Here is a 16226-nt window from a genome sequence, read left to right as displayed (position 1 = left end):
AAGTTATGATTTCTCTTTACCAGGTCATAAAATTTAAAAAAAACAACATGACGTTTGACATTTTAAATTGTGAATTGACATAACGATACGTTAATAACAAATTTGTGACGAAACAAAAATGTTATCGCATTTGAAATCATTTGTTAATATAATAATTCCTTAAAAAGTTACTTATGAAGTCTTTAAACTATAACTTATCTATAATTAATCAATAAATGATAATAAGGACATCATGTTTACTATGTGTTAATAACCAAGCAGTCTTTAATTATTTGGCGTGATTGGGGAATAGTCGAGAGATAATAATAATCGTATGATTTATTGAATAAATTTATATTCTAAAAAAACATTTATTGTTTTTTAAAGTATGGAGTTTAATAATACTAGTTGTGAACCAATGGACATAGATTTAAGCTCTAACTCAGTCAGCGCTATGGAGATTTCATATAATGAAAATATTATAATCAAGACTGAAGATACATGTGATAATACTAACACGACACTTAGCCCTAATATCCAGCGCCCTGAAACTAACTTCAAAAAGTTGGTAGTCAATTTAGATGTAACACATATTAAAAGGAAAAACAAAAATAAGTTTCTTTATGCTCTAGGAATAATATCTCTATTATTATCGGTAACTTGTTACCATCTAAAAATGAATTACCAATGCTGTGAAAGAATCAATACTGAAAAAATAAGACATAATCTATTAAATAGGCTGTATGGACAGACTACTGCAGTATCACAAATTATGAAAACATTAGAAAGTGATATGAAAAATAAATTATTAATTATGTATGGAGGAACTGGTGTTGGAAAGACATTAGCAGTTTCAATAATTTTAGAAGACATATTAAAATTTGCAAATGTATATCACTACACAATGCTAAATTTAATTGATTTAAATGCATCTGATCTTTTATTTGGATTAACTTGGTGTCAGTCATCCATTGTTATTATTGATGACCTGAGTCATAATGATTTATCAGCAATAAAATACTTTATTGAGACTCTAATTACAAAGAGTGAAACACTTAGCGGAAATCTTACTGTTATTATAAATTATAATTGTGATATAATGGACTCACATTTTTCATCTAAATGTAACAGTAACTTCGCAAGTGAGTTGAAAAATAATTTTAGTGATATTTTTATAGAGAAAAGTTTTATAGAGTTTAACCAATTAGACAATAGTGTTTTGAGAAAATGTGTTGAACATGAGATGGGCAACAAAAAAGTTACTGAAGAGCAGATGGGGCATATATTGAGAAACTTTGATGTGGTTCGAGATGGTTGTAAAGGTGTGCATCAAAAGATAAAATATTTGAGTATAATTTGAAGGTATGAATGTTAAAAAATTAAATTAATTAAGCAGTAGAATGTAGTTTTACTTTTAGTGGTAGTATGTACAATAATCATTATGATGTCCTTGTTTAAATAACAGGAAAATTAATTTATCAATTAACATACTACAAGTATATTTAACCTTGTAGCTCTGCATTTATATTCATATTAGTTATAACTTAACAAAGAAGAAAAACTATAGATGTAGTAGATCAAAAGAACTTTATTTAGAGAATGTTACATTATAATCGGCAATGCAGAGGTTTAAGAAATTATTTTGAATAGAAATACAAATATTCAATACACCTACACTTTCACATTTTTAAATTATGCTACAACAACTTAGCCACCTTGATTATGATTAGTGAAATCTTAAATCATTTTGAGGTGCATTTAAGAATGAAACACTTTGGTTATATCCTAGATATTAAATAGTAAATAATTTGAACATACCTAGGCATTAAGCAGTTTAGCTTAATCAAAATATGCACTTACTCTTAGTTTCAATTAAGTACATATGATGTTACACTCAAAAAAAGTTTAAATTATTTTAGTTCTGATGTTATTAATACAATTTGATAGTGTTTGATAAAAAAAAATCTGCACCATTACTAAGTGTGATGTCTAACACGGAACACAGTTTTTAACAAGTGAAAAGCAATGTGTTTATCAATAATAGTCATTATGCATAACCAACAACAGTAAAAATAGGTAATATCAATGAAAACCATGATTTTTTCATTGGAAATCTGCAATCTATAAATACATACATGAAGAATGGAATATTACTTTTAGCTCTTCTTACTGTCTAGTTAACAAAATGTTCAAATTGTCGAGGATAACTGAGAGGTTTTATATATTACATTCTTTTTATGGTAAGACTACTGAAAAGAATTGTGGAAGTAACATGACTTCTTTGTGCAATTACTATTTTAATCAAAAAAATGTATGACTGGTTTGTGATGGTTTAAAATGTCTCAATGTTCCTCTCATTATGTAACAATATTTTTTTATTATTAGTTACTAATTTATTGCACATGAAATTTCTTTTTGATATATAATTTTACATCTAAGAATATAGTATCATAAAACACTCTTTCAATAGTAAACCAATTTGAAATAAATTATATCTGTAATGATTAGTTTATTTTGAAAGCAATCAACATTTTTAGATTAAACAGAATTAAATATGTAGGTATATGTAACAAGTAATAATATTTTTTTTTAAATAGGTATTTCAATTCTTATAGTTAGGTTTACTTTGTGATGATAAATAAAAAATGGCTTTGATCCAACTTATTGAGAATTCAAAGCAATTTTTACTGTTTTGGTAGGCAAAAATTAGTATGTACTTGTTAATAAAATAGCATCTAGGAGAGCACAAATATAACAAAAAATATATTACTAAATCTATGGTAACAACTCATAAAAATACTTTGATTTTATAAAATAACATGTAAAGAGAATATCAACATTTCCAAGTAGGCAATGTGCAAATTAAGTTTATTATACCTACAACATGACAATTTTGAGATGTGGTGGATATTTTATGAGCAAGTAGCCTGCCTCGAAAGTACATACCACTTTCCCCATAATATACAGTCTGTAGGTATATTAAGGTTTCTATATTTATATTAATTTTAAAATTAATTCAAAACATTGATTAAATACTAAATATGTGTTATAATAGTAAAGACTAGAATATATTTTTATACTTACAGTTATTGGCACTAAATTGAATGTTAATGGCACAACTATAAAGAATACAATTATCACCATACATTTATCTAGGTTTCCAGTACCACTATAGTTACAATTCCAATTTTTGTCAAAGTCATTGATTAAAGAAGGTTACTAACTATACTAAATTATTATACAAAACGGTAAAAATGTGGTTAAATATAATTATACCTAATTTAGTTTTCTAGGAATAAGTGTTTTTGACTTATAGTTTAAAGCACATTCCATAAGTAAAACTGTGCAATATTTCAATCACAAAATTACATTAATATCACGTTCGAAGCTCCAATTCACTAAGTTTTAGTCTTCTAAACAGTTCAGTACCATGCACAGTTTTTACCTAAGAACATTTATAACACCTATTAGCTAGGCTGACTATAAATTACTTCATAATGAAATTGTAAATCATTAAAATCACATAAGTACAATGAAAATTTAATAGAAAGTGTCTAGTAAACAGATTATCTATTCATAAGCAAAGCAGGTACATATTTTAATCTAAAATTGACAAATTGATATAATCACTTAAAAAGACAATAACCAATGAACTCTAGCTAAACTAGGTTTTAAAGGAATTGAATTATTTTTTTAATAGTTTAATATCTACTGCAAGTTAGTACATCAGTGCTGGATGAGTAGTGCCAATAACTGCATTTATGAATACTTATATATTACTAACTAGGTATTCAATAACAAATAGAACACCACTTTTAAGCACGACGAAACATTCATAGTTAAAATTGTAGAGAGACTTATTTTAGAGAAATGTGCTAATAATTCTAAATTTTCAAAATATCAGCATTTGTATAGATATAGGTAGGTACTTATATATTGTTTACATGTATCAGATCTTATGTTTCTGTTGAGATTTTACACAGAATCTTACTAATATTTGTTTATTCGTTGACATCTTCGATTGTGGCTGAGATCACAACTTCTTTACACTCACTACAACCTAGCAATAAGCATTGGAAATTTGATCAGTGTCACAATATAGCCACAATATTATAACATTTGGATTGGACTATTATAAAGTAGGAAATAGCATTAAACTGCTTTTAATGTTAATTGCCTATAGTAATACATTATGAACTTAATAGATAATTCCTTGAGATTTATAAAGAATTCTAATAAAATTCGTGATGTCATAGCAGAATTACAAATTACTTTAAATCGAGCTATATATATCCCGCCTCCTCCCCATCGGATAGTATTTACTGGAAAGATAATTTTTATTTATGAAATGTTACAATGGTAGTTATGACGTCTCCATTGCAAAGAGGTACCTTTTGCGGAACACTATCCTTTGATTGCATGGAGCGACTCTCAGTAGGGTGTAGTTAGGTGCGATGGAAATGAACTGCAGTCCATTTGTTGTAGCGTTTATGCCAAATTCGAGTTTCTTGGTGTTGATGGGTTGCACGTCTACCTTCCGAATCTACACTTTGTGTTATACAGACATATGCGATAATAGCAACATCTTCTCCTAGAAGTTGTACTCTAGGATTGAGAATAGTAGTGTTAGTTTTTATATTGTTAGGAGTGTTATCAATGAAGAATTTATAATATTCAACACCCTCTATTAAGTTTCCAAGTGAATCTGGGTCAAATGAAGTGACGTGTGGGTCACACAATTTTGAGTATGTCTCGTAATCCCCATTATTGATTGCATCTAAAAGTATTTCAGTTGCTTTGATGACTTCTGCGCGACGCATTGAAGCATTACTGTCACCACGGGCCTTCCCGAATGAATCTGCCTTGGAAAGGCTATCTTCATCATGGCCATCTTTTGATATCACCGTGCACGCCCTATCAACCCCTTTTTTGTCTTTGTCTAAGTCATCATCTTCTAAAGTAGTACTACTATCCGTAGATTCCTTGACTTGAGATCCATCTCCTTTTTTATTCACCATGGATTTTCCTGAGAAGTTACGCGTAGCAAGCATTGTTGTTAAAATTGCACCTTTTAATTTACGTCGCGCATTAAACTTCTTCAAGCAATCAACAGTTTCTTGCCTATGCATAACAGAAGCCACACGTTCGCGGTGGCAGATCCATGGGTGCTTCAGTGCCTCTGAAGCCGTTATTCTCTTACTAGGGTTAACAGTTAACATTTGGTTTATGAGGCTTTTTGCCTCTGGTGTGACCGTGTCCCATTCCGGAGAGGGGTAATCATAAGCACCAGCTTTAATTTGACCATATAGTCGGTGTTGATCTTCATCCCAAAATGGTGGGTATCCAACAAGCAGTATATATAATATTACGCCACACGCCCAAATATCTACTGGCTTTCCATACGGTTCTTTTTTCAAAACTTCGGGAGATAAATATCCCGGTGTGCCCGCAAACCCGAACCATGCTTGTTGGTCTCCTTGTACTTCAATGGCTAATCCAAAATCAGCGAGCTTTACAGCGGCTCCCTTTGCCTTACTGGCCAATAAGAGATTTTCAGGTTTCAAGTCTCTATGAACTACGCCGTTGTGGTGGCAATGATGAACTGATTCTAAAATTTGTTGGATACAGTGAGATGCATCGGCTTCTGAATAGAATTCCCGGGCTACAATATCTTCGAACAGCTCGCCACCAGTCACTAGGTCAAACACCAAGTAATGAAAGTGTTCTTCTTGAATTGAATCATGAAGTCTTACAATGTTAGGATGTTGTAGTTTTCGGCAAATTCTAGCCTCTCTTTCTAACTTCTGAAAGTCTCTGGCTGATAACTTTTTAGTGTTGATAATTTTAGCAGCAAATTCGTATCCTGTTGACTTTTGAACAGCCCGGCGAACAATTGAAAAAGCACCTTTTCCTAGTTCTTCTTTGAGTTCATAATTATCGGAAAAACGAGTGCTGACATTTTCGCGATTAGGATTTGCCATTTTTAAAGATGATTTTGATGTTCGTGAATGATAATCTTGAGCACAGTCTTCACTTAGTTACTGCTCAGATAACTGTAACAATAGAAATAATAAATAATTTATATGATTATGCCAAAAAGTGCGCATCTATAATATAAATATCAGGTGTTGCCCATGTCTTCATTTTCAATTATTTATAAAAGGACTCTATAAAAGTACTAATATTTAACAAACGATCTTATCAAAAGTAACTTTATATTTTATAATATTTGTAAAAAACGCTTTTTATAATATTCTTAAAGAAATGAATTCATACGAAAAAGGTGATTATTATAATGAATATAGTAAGAACAAAAATATATTAAACATATATTTAAAGAAATGTACCAGAATGATATTAAAGATTGTTGTATGTAACAAGGAAATCTTCACATTAATTGATAATGTTATAGGTACCTATTAAATTATGAATTATTCTAAGTAATAAAAGGAAATTGGATAAAGATGTTCACATTAGATACACATTCCCGCAGCCTTAAAAGAAGAAAATATAGTCATCTTTGTAAGCACTCACTAATTTGGTCACTCAAGTCAACTGTATCATCCGAATATAAAACGCGTTGATGCCTAGTTATCAAGATCACAAACATAGACTTCTAATATTAACACTACGGCACTGGGATGACATTTCGTTAGCGCAAAATAATCGATACACTATTGTCTCAACACATTCACCAAAATTCCGAAGACATTTTCTACCGAAACTGAACATTGAATTAGAAAATTTTATTCACATCATGTAACAAATCCCAAGTTATAATTAATAAACTGGATTAAATAGTGAATACAAATAAAAAATATGTATTATAAGGTATTCGGTGCGCAACTTTCGACGATATTCTTAGTAATACGAGCTCTCGATGTATTTTTAATAATTGGAACAAATCTTACAATGTGTATGTGGGATTTATGAAATAACGCAATTGGGGTTTTATAATGTTATTTACCTATTATGTGCACATTTTACACAATATTAACGAAGTGAAGATCGAAAAACTAAGGGCCTAGCCCTCCGCCACACTCTCCTGCTTCGGACACGAGCTACGGGGTCAAACTCATAGAGATTCGAGGTTGCCAGCGCAATAGTCCTTCGACGCGATTTTCTGAGACATGCTAAATCAAGCGATTCCGAGTTTAGAAAAATATTACAACCTATAATATGATACAGGTAACGTTTTCTGAATCGTTTTCAAATGAATATTGGCTTCGAAAACACGTATTTTTCTTATTTAGTTTCAAACGTTTTTATGCATGTTCACACTGAGCCGTACGTAAAATCGATATACTAGCGCAGCGCTGTGAACCAAAGAGAATACGGCCACGACACGAACGCCACCTTGTGACTTATTTTCGTACTATTCTATTGCTGTTGTATTATTATTAGTGTGCGTAAATTAAGCATGCGACGTTTTTATTATTATTTTACACTGCTAGTAATGTTGTTTGTTTAATGTATTCATCGCGTGATATATAAGTATAATTTTATGGTTTTTCAACTATTCAATTGGCAATATATAACTAGGTTTAAAAGCTATATTATTTTTGATAGTTTTATTACATTTATTCAAATAATTATTATACTATTCCATATCAAGGCAAAAATAATTTACCTACATATCGTACAAGTCCGACCCGATACCCGAGTAGAATTGAAAGTATTAATTAACTATGAAGTTATACTATGTTATATGTATATCATTAGTATAAGTAATTGAGAATTGATACCTACCATTAATTATTTTGATTTTTAACTTTGATAAAGGTTTTTGTTAATGCATACATGTTCTTTCATAAGCAAGTTTCAGATGCTGCGGGACGAATGCTAGCAAGATTTACGGAGAAAAATTCGACGAATTCTTCAATCCCTAATCTTATCTGTAAATTATGTAATAAAATTGTATGCCAATATATTTCGTTTCATTTTTATCTGTAGACAAATAGGTGATTAGCTCTCTAACACCTGTTTGCTCACTTATTTCTTCATGTTTAAGATAATGTTAGATATTATTTGCACAATAGATTAATAGGTACGTCCCAGGTGTCGAACACCCGACCTCGGGGTTGACTATATCCCGCCGTTACAAATGTAGTACGGTCTAAATAAATGTAGTAATCTAGAATTGTTTGTAATTTTTTTGTATGAGTACAATCATCTAAAAACTTTGGAATTTAATTTCATATAATTTTACATCATTTTATAATGCGCACCGTGTCCTATGGAGCTGTACCAAATAATTTAATGTTCTTTAACACCTAAATGGGGTAGTGAGCGTTCACAGTAAGTAAGTAAGTCTCCATCGCGTTCATCCTGAGCTGGAAACTGAACTGAGAACTGGAAAGACTTGGCTCGACTTGGAACTTGGAGGCTCGCTCCAAGTCTTTCCAGTTCTGTTTGCCCCATCTGCAACTGTACGGTTTGCCTGGGACTGCCACGCCTCCGGTTCCTCCTTAATTGGAATCCTTTCGGAATGTATGGCCTATTCATTTCATTTTGTACTAAATACTTTATGATTGAAGCAACATTTTTGGTAACTCTTATAGGCTGTCCTACGACTTATTAACTATTTGAAGAAGTTGAGTAACTCGTATCTGGCTGGACAAACTACAGTGCAGTGCTGCTCACGAATTGGTAACTGGGAGCTTGCGTAGCTTGTGATCTTTCCCACCATGCTCCGAGACATTCCATATGGTCACTTCCCTATTCTTATAAGATGAATGGTATCTGGATTTTGGCTCCCGTGTTTGATCTGATATATCGTTTGATTTGTATGGCAATCAAGGTTTATAATTACTCATTAAAAACATTAAAAGATCTTCCTACTAGTGTTTTCAATAAATCTGCTTAATGGGAATTTTGGGAAGAAAACATTATAAATGATTATTTGCGTAAAACATTTTTATTAATATTAATTTAATAACGCAATAATATATTTTATCACTAAATATAATATAGGAACTGACTAACTGACTCAATGTATATTTGACTTCCATGTAAAATCCCTTTTAAGACAAATTTGTACGCCATTATGTGTTGCAGAATATGCCATTATTCTATTGTACCACCATAACATTTTTGTACCATTTTCTTGCAAATTTATTATAGGAAAATCCTGATGGCAACATACGCTACGCTAATAATGTTTAACAGTGCTTACACTAACCTATAGTTTACTTTATGCTTTAACTAGACTGAACCAAATGTAGATTTAAAACAAACAACTAGCCAAAATAACGACGTATGTCAGAAGTTTTGTAACCTAATATGGTTTTTTTTTTATAATGGTATATATAAAAAAAAACAATGGCGCTACAGCCTTTTAGGCCTGGGGCTCAGATTTCTCATGTTTCATGATCATTTGTCCATATAATAGGCAAGTAGCTCATTAGCCGTAACCGTGTATACAGGAATTTCCATCATTATTCTATATTCAGTTCGTTAAGGAATATCAAAAGGGAGTTTTTAAAAGATTTGCCGCGTTGAAAGTACTGAATCTTTAAAATTATAGCCTATGGTTTTAATGTGTAGTTATAGGTGGCTAGGGGACGCTTTAATTGGAGTAATACCAATAAAACAATTTCATTCAAAGTATCACATTCTTGGCTCTAAATGTATTGTTATCAATTGTGTCTGATTTGTATATCTAATAGGCAAGTAGGTCAGCCTTCTGTATTTGACACACGCCGTCGACTTTTTGGGTTTAAGGCAAGCCGGTTTCCTCACGATGTTTTCCTTTGAAAGTTTGCCCATAGAAAGTCCATTGGTGCACAGCCACACCAGCCAGCCCAGGGCATCGTACCTTAGGGATAAAAGACGCATGCTGAAGCCAACACTGCTATTATGATATGTGTTATATCTATCTATAAGTTGAAAGTAGACACAATAGTGAGAAAATTAAATAAATATATAATACACATAATGTTTATATTACTTTCGCTGAAGTATGCGTAAGTCTATGGAATATTAATTGGGCGGGTAGTAACCAGTTTGCAAATAAACTGGACAATGAAAACTATGAAAGGAATATATCAATGGAAGGGGACATGACTCGTATTTCGTTCCCATAAACATGAGATTCACATAAAATCGAATTTATTTATGATTTGGGGTTAAATATTTATCCGACTAGCGAATGAGGTTAACGATTTTCAGTTCGAATATCTAGGCTTTTTAATATGTACGTGTAAGCGACTGTGTGAACTGTATTATTTTTTAAACTTGCTATCTGTTAGTGTAATCTGTCAAAAATCCATTATTTCATAACGGTTCGGATGAAAGGGGCTTTGTGAACGGTTATTCACGAAAATCAAAACTGGTTGGGACCTTGCGCAATTGTAGGGGACAAAACAAGGGCTCGAAAAAGCCCTACCAAATTTTGCCGCTGCACAATGCACCCTCCGTGATATCCCCACGCGAGGTCTTATTATTACTCCTGCTCCTGTCCCCACATTGTTCATATTATTTTTATATAGGCACTAGGTTGACGCGTTTCGTAAATCGCTACTCAAAGATAAAGTTTTTAGAACTGCGAAATTATTGCGCGAACGGGTCCAACATTTGTCACCTTATATTTGAAGGGAAATAAGGTTTCGTTGCGGTCGTCTCAAGTTGCTTTTCTCATGAGTGAACGTAAATTAATAACTTGGGAGTAATATGTGTGGTAGTGCAGAGCGAGGTTTGCGGCGTCCGCTCGGCTGTGTAGTGAACAAGTATATCGATCTGATAGCGTAGCTTTGTGCGCTGTGTAATTGGCGGGAGATAAAACGTCGTTTATATGGTAAGATTTAATTGTGTACGCATGAAATTAGTAAAATTCAATCATTGTAATGTCCGATGTCTGCCTTAATATATTTATCGATATTAATAAATTATAATTAAGTCGTTTTATATTGGCAATTTAAACTATTAAAGCACACTTTCTTTTAAAGCGCTCATGCGCTGATTGTACAAAAATTTGCATATTTTTCTTGTTATCGTGTAATTGGAAGTATAAAAGTTTCAAAAATATGTTCTCCGAATTATCCCAGAGTTGCGGTTTGACAAAAAATATTTTTTGTTCACAAAGCTTTTGCAAGGCGTAAACTGTCGTATGACACGCTTTGTAAGCATTTTGTTATTCAGTGTCGAATATGTTAAAGGTTATAAAAGTGCAATAGAGTTTAATTTATCTTAAAATGGGTCACTCTGACGCCATTTGGGAAATGGATGCTGACTTGTGACAGTGTGCGTGAATACACTTAAAAGCTCAAACGGCCGCTGAACGGGGGCCTCGTGATATTGGACGAGTTTGACGTCATCGACGGAGGTACGTAACTTGATATGCTTAGGATGACAATAAATAGAACAAAACCTATTTTCATATTGACTATGTATTTTCAGCGTAATACTTTAATCTAGTGGCAGTCTACGATCTACTACAAGATATCTTGTGTAGTCGATTAAATAATGTTGTATGTAATTTAAATTAACCAAATATAAACTCGGTCATACTAATTCTGATCTAGTTTATTTTGTGTTAATTTCAAAATACCTGAATTCTATATGTAGGATATTTTAAGACCACTAGCTGCGTTTATTTGTTTGTATACATAAATATATCTTACTTGAACATCAACTTAAAAATTTACCGTGGCATGAAATTTACAATAAGTCTTTTTCAATATTTTAAAGTGAGGTAAACATATATGTAACTCGAACTAAGTCGCCACCAATACGTATTCGTTATTTGATATGTCGATAATGTGTGTTAATCACATTAATATCTCCATCTTCCATACTCGCGCGATTTTCGCGTGGCAACAATAAAGCGTTAAATGTTGGTTAGAGGTTTTGATACATAGCCCTAAGGTAATATAAGATAGCTTTTATATGTCAAAAATGCATATTAACAATCCAAATATTATTATGAACATCAATGAAACAGATAATTTTACATTTACCGCCATTTTTCAAATCAAGGTATGAGAACTGACAATTGACTAAATTCGCGCCATATCTCGAGTCTAACCCTAAGATTGTGGACGTAAATGATTTTGGTTGTATATAATTATTTTTAACTTAATTCTGTGTATCGATCCAATTTTTTAAAATCCATTGCATAGTCAGTAAGCGTACTATACTGCTAGATAGTTTTAGGAATATAAATATTGAAATCGCACCCGATGCATCATTAGTTCTTTATAGCAAATATCTTAGAATTATATGATTCACCTATACTGAATACCTAAATTGTAGTTATACTTACTTTTAAAGTAGGAAGTTTAAAAGCCAACCTTGACTATCATACCAAAACAAACGTGTTCGAAATTTGAAATTTTTATTTTACAATCCTTACAGATACCAGATAGTATTAAAGTATTCTGTCATCAAACAGGCGACTATACCTTTATGCCTACCAAACCGAAACAATTTTAAATTCGTTTCGAAAATACGTTAACGACTATACCAAGGAGTTTGTATTTGGTTCGGTATTTTGTAGCATTATATGTATTTCTATACATATAAAAGTGGAACAGAAAATCTCGTTATTTAGTTACGAGATGAAGATGTTACAGGCTAGTTGGCACGAAGGGCCAATATAAATGCTAATTCATACAACTATTATCTCGCTCTGTTGAGGACAGGTTCACTAATATGAGCAAGGTTCCATACAGTTTCATATTATATATGTAGCAGTCATTAATGCATTGTAGTTGATTTTTTATAGAAAATCCCTTCGTTGTGATTGGTCCACTTTTGACCAATAAAACGACGCATGTCGTCGTTTCGATTTTCAAAATCATATTCTAACTGTGCATGAACCTTTGCCGCGTCGCTACAAATGCAATTTATTACCAGAATATCGATTTTGAAACAGGGTTCGATCTTTTGGTTTTGTTTTACTTTTAGTATGTAAATCGTGTCTTTTATTAACAAATATTCCATTAAATTTAATTAATATCCGAGCCTATTTTTAATAAAAGGTGAAAAGGATTGCTTGAAAGGTGGATTTTTACTTTTTTCGATCATTCAAATAGTATCCCGGTACGCTTTATTACTATAATACAAAACGTAAATATTTTTTTATGCTTATTTTACTAGTCGGAGCAATGGCGCTGGTATCGGTTGCTATTGTCATCATTATTATTTAATAACATCAAAGACAAATTAGTTCATAACCGTTATATGGTTTATTTTATTTGCCAATATTGAGTTCTACAATTTGACGACTATTTGATAGTCTGTAGTAATTACATAGTCATTTTTATCATCGACCATTGAACAGTCGTTATTTTATGGACCTAGCAACACAGACAAATTAAATAAACTATTTGTATTAACGGTTTTAAACTAATTTGACTTTGATGTTTCTAAATTATTACAACAATGGCAGCTGACACTAACACCCTTGTTTCAACATTAAAAATAAAGACTATGTAATTACTACGGAGTATCAAATAGTCGTTAATCTGTAGAACTATTAATATTGGCATTTAAAATAAACTATGTACCGGTATTGAACTATGTAATTTGATTTTTATATCTTTAAATTATAATGACAATGTCAGCCAAGACCCGCGCCATTGCTTCGACATAGTTTATTAGCTTACTGGTTGAGCTTGCGACCCTCTTACACACGACTACAATATACACACCTACGGGTTTTCCTTAATACATAGGAAATAAAAAATTATTAGGAAAGCGGTATGTGAGACCTAACGAGACTCATTTGTTAGGGCCTTCTACGAGTATGTACGCCTATAATAAGTATATAGCGAATACTTTATAGATGAGAATCGACGCTGGTTGATACCGGACACCGAGGTCTCCGGTTACACGCAATCCTTGTGCCTGCAACATCTGATTTTCATTGAAACATTCACATGAATGCAACTTGTATTACAGTTACAAACGCAATGCTAAAGTCCAGTTAATATAGGTTTGTGAAATTGGTATTAAGTTCATATTAATACTTTCAATTATATTCTCTTTATTTTACGCGGCCACTATATATTTAAAGAAGCTTTAACTGGAATTTGTTTTATAGGTATATTGTCTCCGCACATCATTTAACATTACGATCTAGCCTAACTTAAGACTAATAAGTGTGTTATTTAAAAGTAACCTTTTACTATAAAGCAGAAGACTGTTCTTGTGTCCTATTTTTTTCCACTTACAACCTAACTAACTGAGTACCTACTTATATAACTCGAGGTTACGTGTGCTTTTCTGCATTAGGTGTGAGGCAGGTATGAGGCGTGTAGCCCATATGTCAAAAGCCAACACATTTTTGACGTAGGGGAGATACACTTAGCGATGTTCCGCTTCTATATCTTCGTCAATGAGCTACTTAAAATAGATAAATAACTATTTGATTTTATAACGTGGTAGGAAAACGTGGGCGTGGCCGATCTACAAGGCGTTTGACCGATTTAATTAGTGCCACTGGTTCCACTCTGCAACAATGCTGTCATGATGCGGAGGTTAGATCGAGAGAGTTCCAAGACGAAAAAACGACGTGGAATACGATCAATCTAATAAGAGTGCACGAATAAGAAAGAGAGAGAGAGAGAGAGAGAGAGAATTTTACGATAAGAGTCAGAAATATTGCAATATTTAACAAAATACCAGTTGCTCCTTTGTTTCCCCGTCTGTCTTATTGGAGTTTTAGTATTTACAACCGTATTCCCAGAGCTTTCAATAACGACTCAGTATTGAGTTTCCGTACAACGTTCCAAGTTTGCGACATCAAAGAACTACATCGAATTTGAGTTTCGTTAGATCTTTGTTACGCTTTGCCAATTATGGAATCAATATTCAAACAGAAATCCATTGTGGTTTTACATAATTAGAAGTCAAAGCTACTTCTTATAAAAAATATCATGCATCAGTCTGTATCACCGGTGATGATAGACTGGGCTGAAGAAAAAGAAAGTATGTTTTTGAGTTAGTTCTTGTGGATAGTTTGGAGTCATACTCTTCTGAAGATTCTATTTTCACCTCGGTTAACAAAAACGCAACGCATTATAACCCCACCCCAGCTTTAACATTGCCTATGTCGGTTAAAGGGTCAGCTTTCGTCCTAGTATTGTTTGCTATCTTTGACCACGTTATGCTCGCATACATTCCTGTATCTTTTATGTAGTAGTAGGTAAACATCAATCACGTGTCAGGCACACACTGTTCCACTGACTGCATATGCAATGCCAGGCGCAGAAGTGTCTCTGCCTTATGCACCATTTGATAGGACCAGAAAGATATTATAAAGAACAAATCCGTTGCTACGTTATTAGACATGATTGCGGGTAAATTGAAGGAACGAATGATATGACATATTAGAATTTATAAGATCTTTCATATACAATATTATTTCCTTTGTGAGACAAAGGATTTCTTTAAAGTGAAAACACAAAGAAATTACTAAGTTAAATATGTTTCCTAACCAAGAATCATGATTTTTAAAAATATTAACATTTAATCTGCAAGATTGTACTCGTATTGTAACATGGTATTTTATTTTAGGGAAGCATTCACTGGACGTGGCAGCATGTCCACTTAAAGAAAATTAACCTTTTTTTAATTGCGGAGTCAAATCTTGAGTTTGAATGACATCCCAAACTTATGTCGTGGTCGTCGTGTCGACTTATGTCGATATGTGTAATCGAGAACTTATAAGTAATATTTTTTTCAGGGTACAAAAGTGTTATGGTGGTACAATCTAATGTTCGCATATTCTGCCACACATAATGGCGTGCAATATGGCTTTAAAAGGAATTTTACATAAAAGCTACATAATAAGTCTTATCATTATAGTCAATTCTTATATTATTTGTAGTGATAAAATATCACATTATTAAAATTTGTATATTATTATTTATTACGTTCACAAATTAATATAAATAATTCAAAAGTAGATTTTTAAGAACTCTAGAAGGACGATCTCTTAATGTTTTTGGTTAATTATTATTACCATACAAAAGGTAGTTTTCGTATACAATTCCAGATAAATTTTTTGGAAATCCAATTTCTCTAAACATCTACTTCGATAGATGTATATTCCCGTTGATTTAAAAATATTTATGTTTTCGTGGACGAATAACGACATTTCTAAAATATACATACAGGGAAAAGATAAAATTATGTCCTTTAAGACCCTATACATTACATAGACTGGATATCCCTCATACTATAATTCCATATCTAAGTATAGATATCTTACCTTTCATGTTTATTGGGATTATTATACCAAC

General features: G+C 32.2%; 2 protein-coding genes across 3 annotated transcripts; one reads left to right on the top strand and one right to left on the bottom strand.

Moving 5' to 3' along the window:
• Nucleotides 1-114: 114 nt before the first annotated feature.
• Nucleotides 115-1369, top strand: LOC123708379. The gene has a single exon (XM_045659054.1). The coding sequence runs from the start codon at nt 368-370 to the stop codon at nt 1337-1339; it is 972 nt and encodes a 323-aa protein (XP_045515010.1). The 5' UTR covers nt 115-367; the 3' UTR covers nt 1340-1369.
• Nucleotides 1370-1549: 180 nt separating this feature from the next.
• LOC123708126 (calcium/calmodulin-dependent protein kinase type II alpha chain) lies at nt 1550-7061 on the bottom strand. Of its 2 annotated transcripts, none has more exons than XM_045658647.1 (2): nt 6947-7061; nt 1550-6032 (listed from the first exon to the last, which is right to left on the bottom strand). In XM_045658647.1, exon 2 carries the CDS (start codon nt 5958-5960, stop codon nt 4425-4427), a length of 1536 nt encoding a protein of 511 aa, XP_045514603.1. In that variant the 5' UTR covers nt 5961-6032; nt 6947-7061; the 3' UTR covers nt 1550-4424. The 2 variants fall into 2 exon arrangements, with proteins under 2 accessions (XP_045514603.1, XP_045514604.1); XM_045658648.1 differs by lacking the exon at nt 6947-7061 and adding an exon at nt 6514-6713.
• Between the last annotated feature and the right edge of the window lie 9165 nt (nt 7062-16226).

This window comes from Pieris brassicae, chromosome 4, assembly GCF_905147105.1.
Source record: "Pieris brassicae chromosome 4, ilPieBrab1.1, whole genome shotgun sequence".
Classification (NCBI taxonomy): domain Eukaryota; kingdom Metazoa; phylum Arthropoda; class Insecta; order Lepidoptera; family Pieridae; genus Pieris; species Pieris brassicae.
The sequence above is the reverse complement of the archived record's forward strand: the minus strand, read 5'-3'. Positions and strand labels throughout refer to the sequence as shown.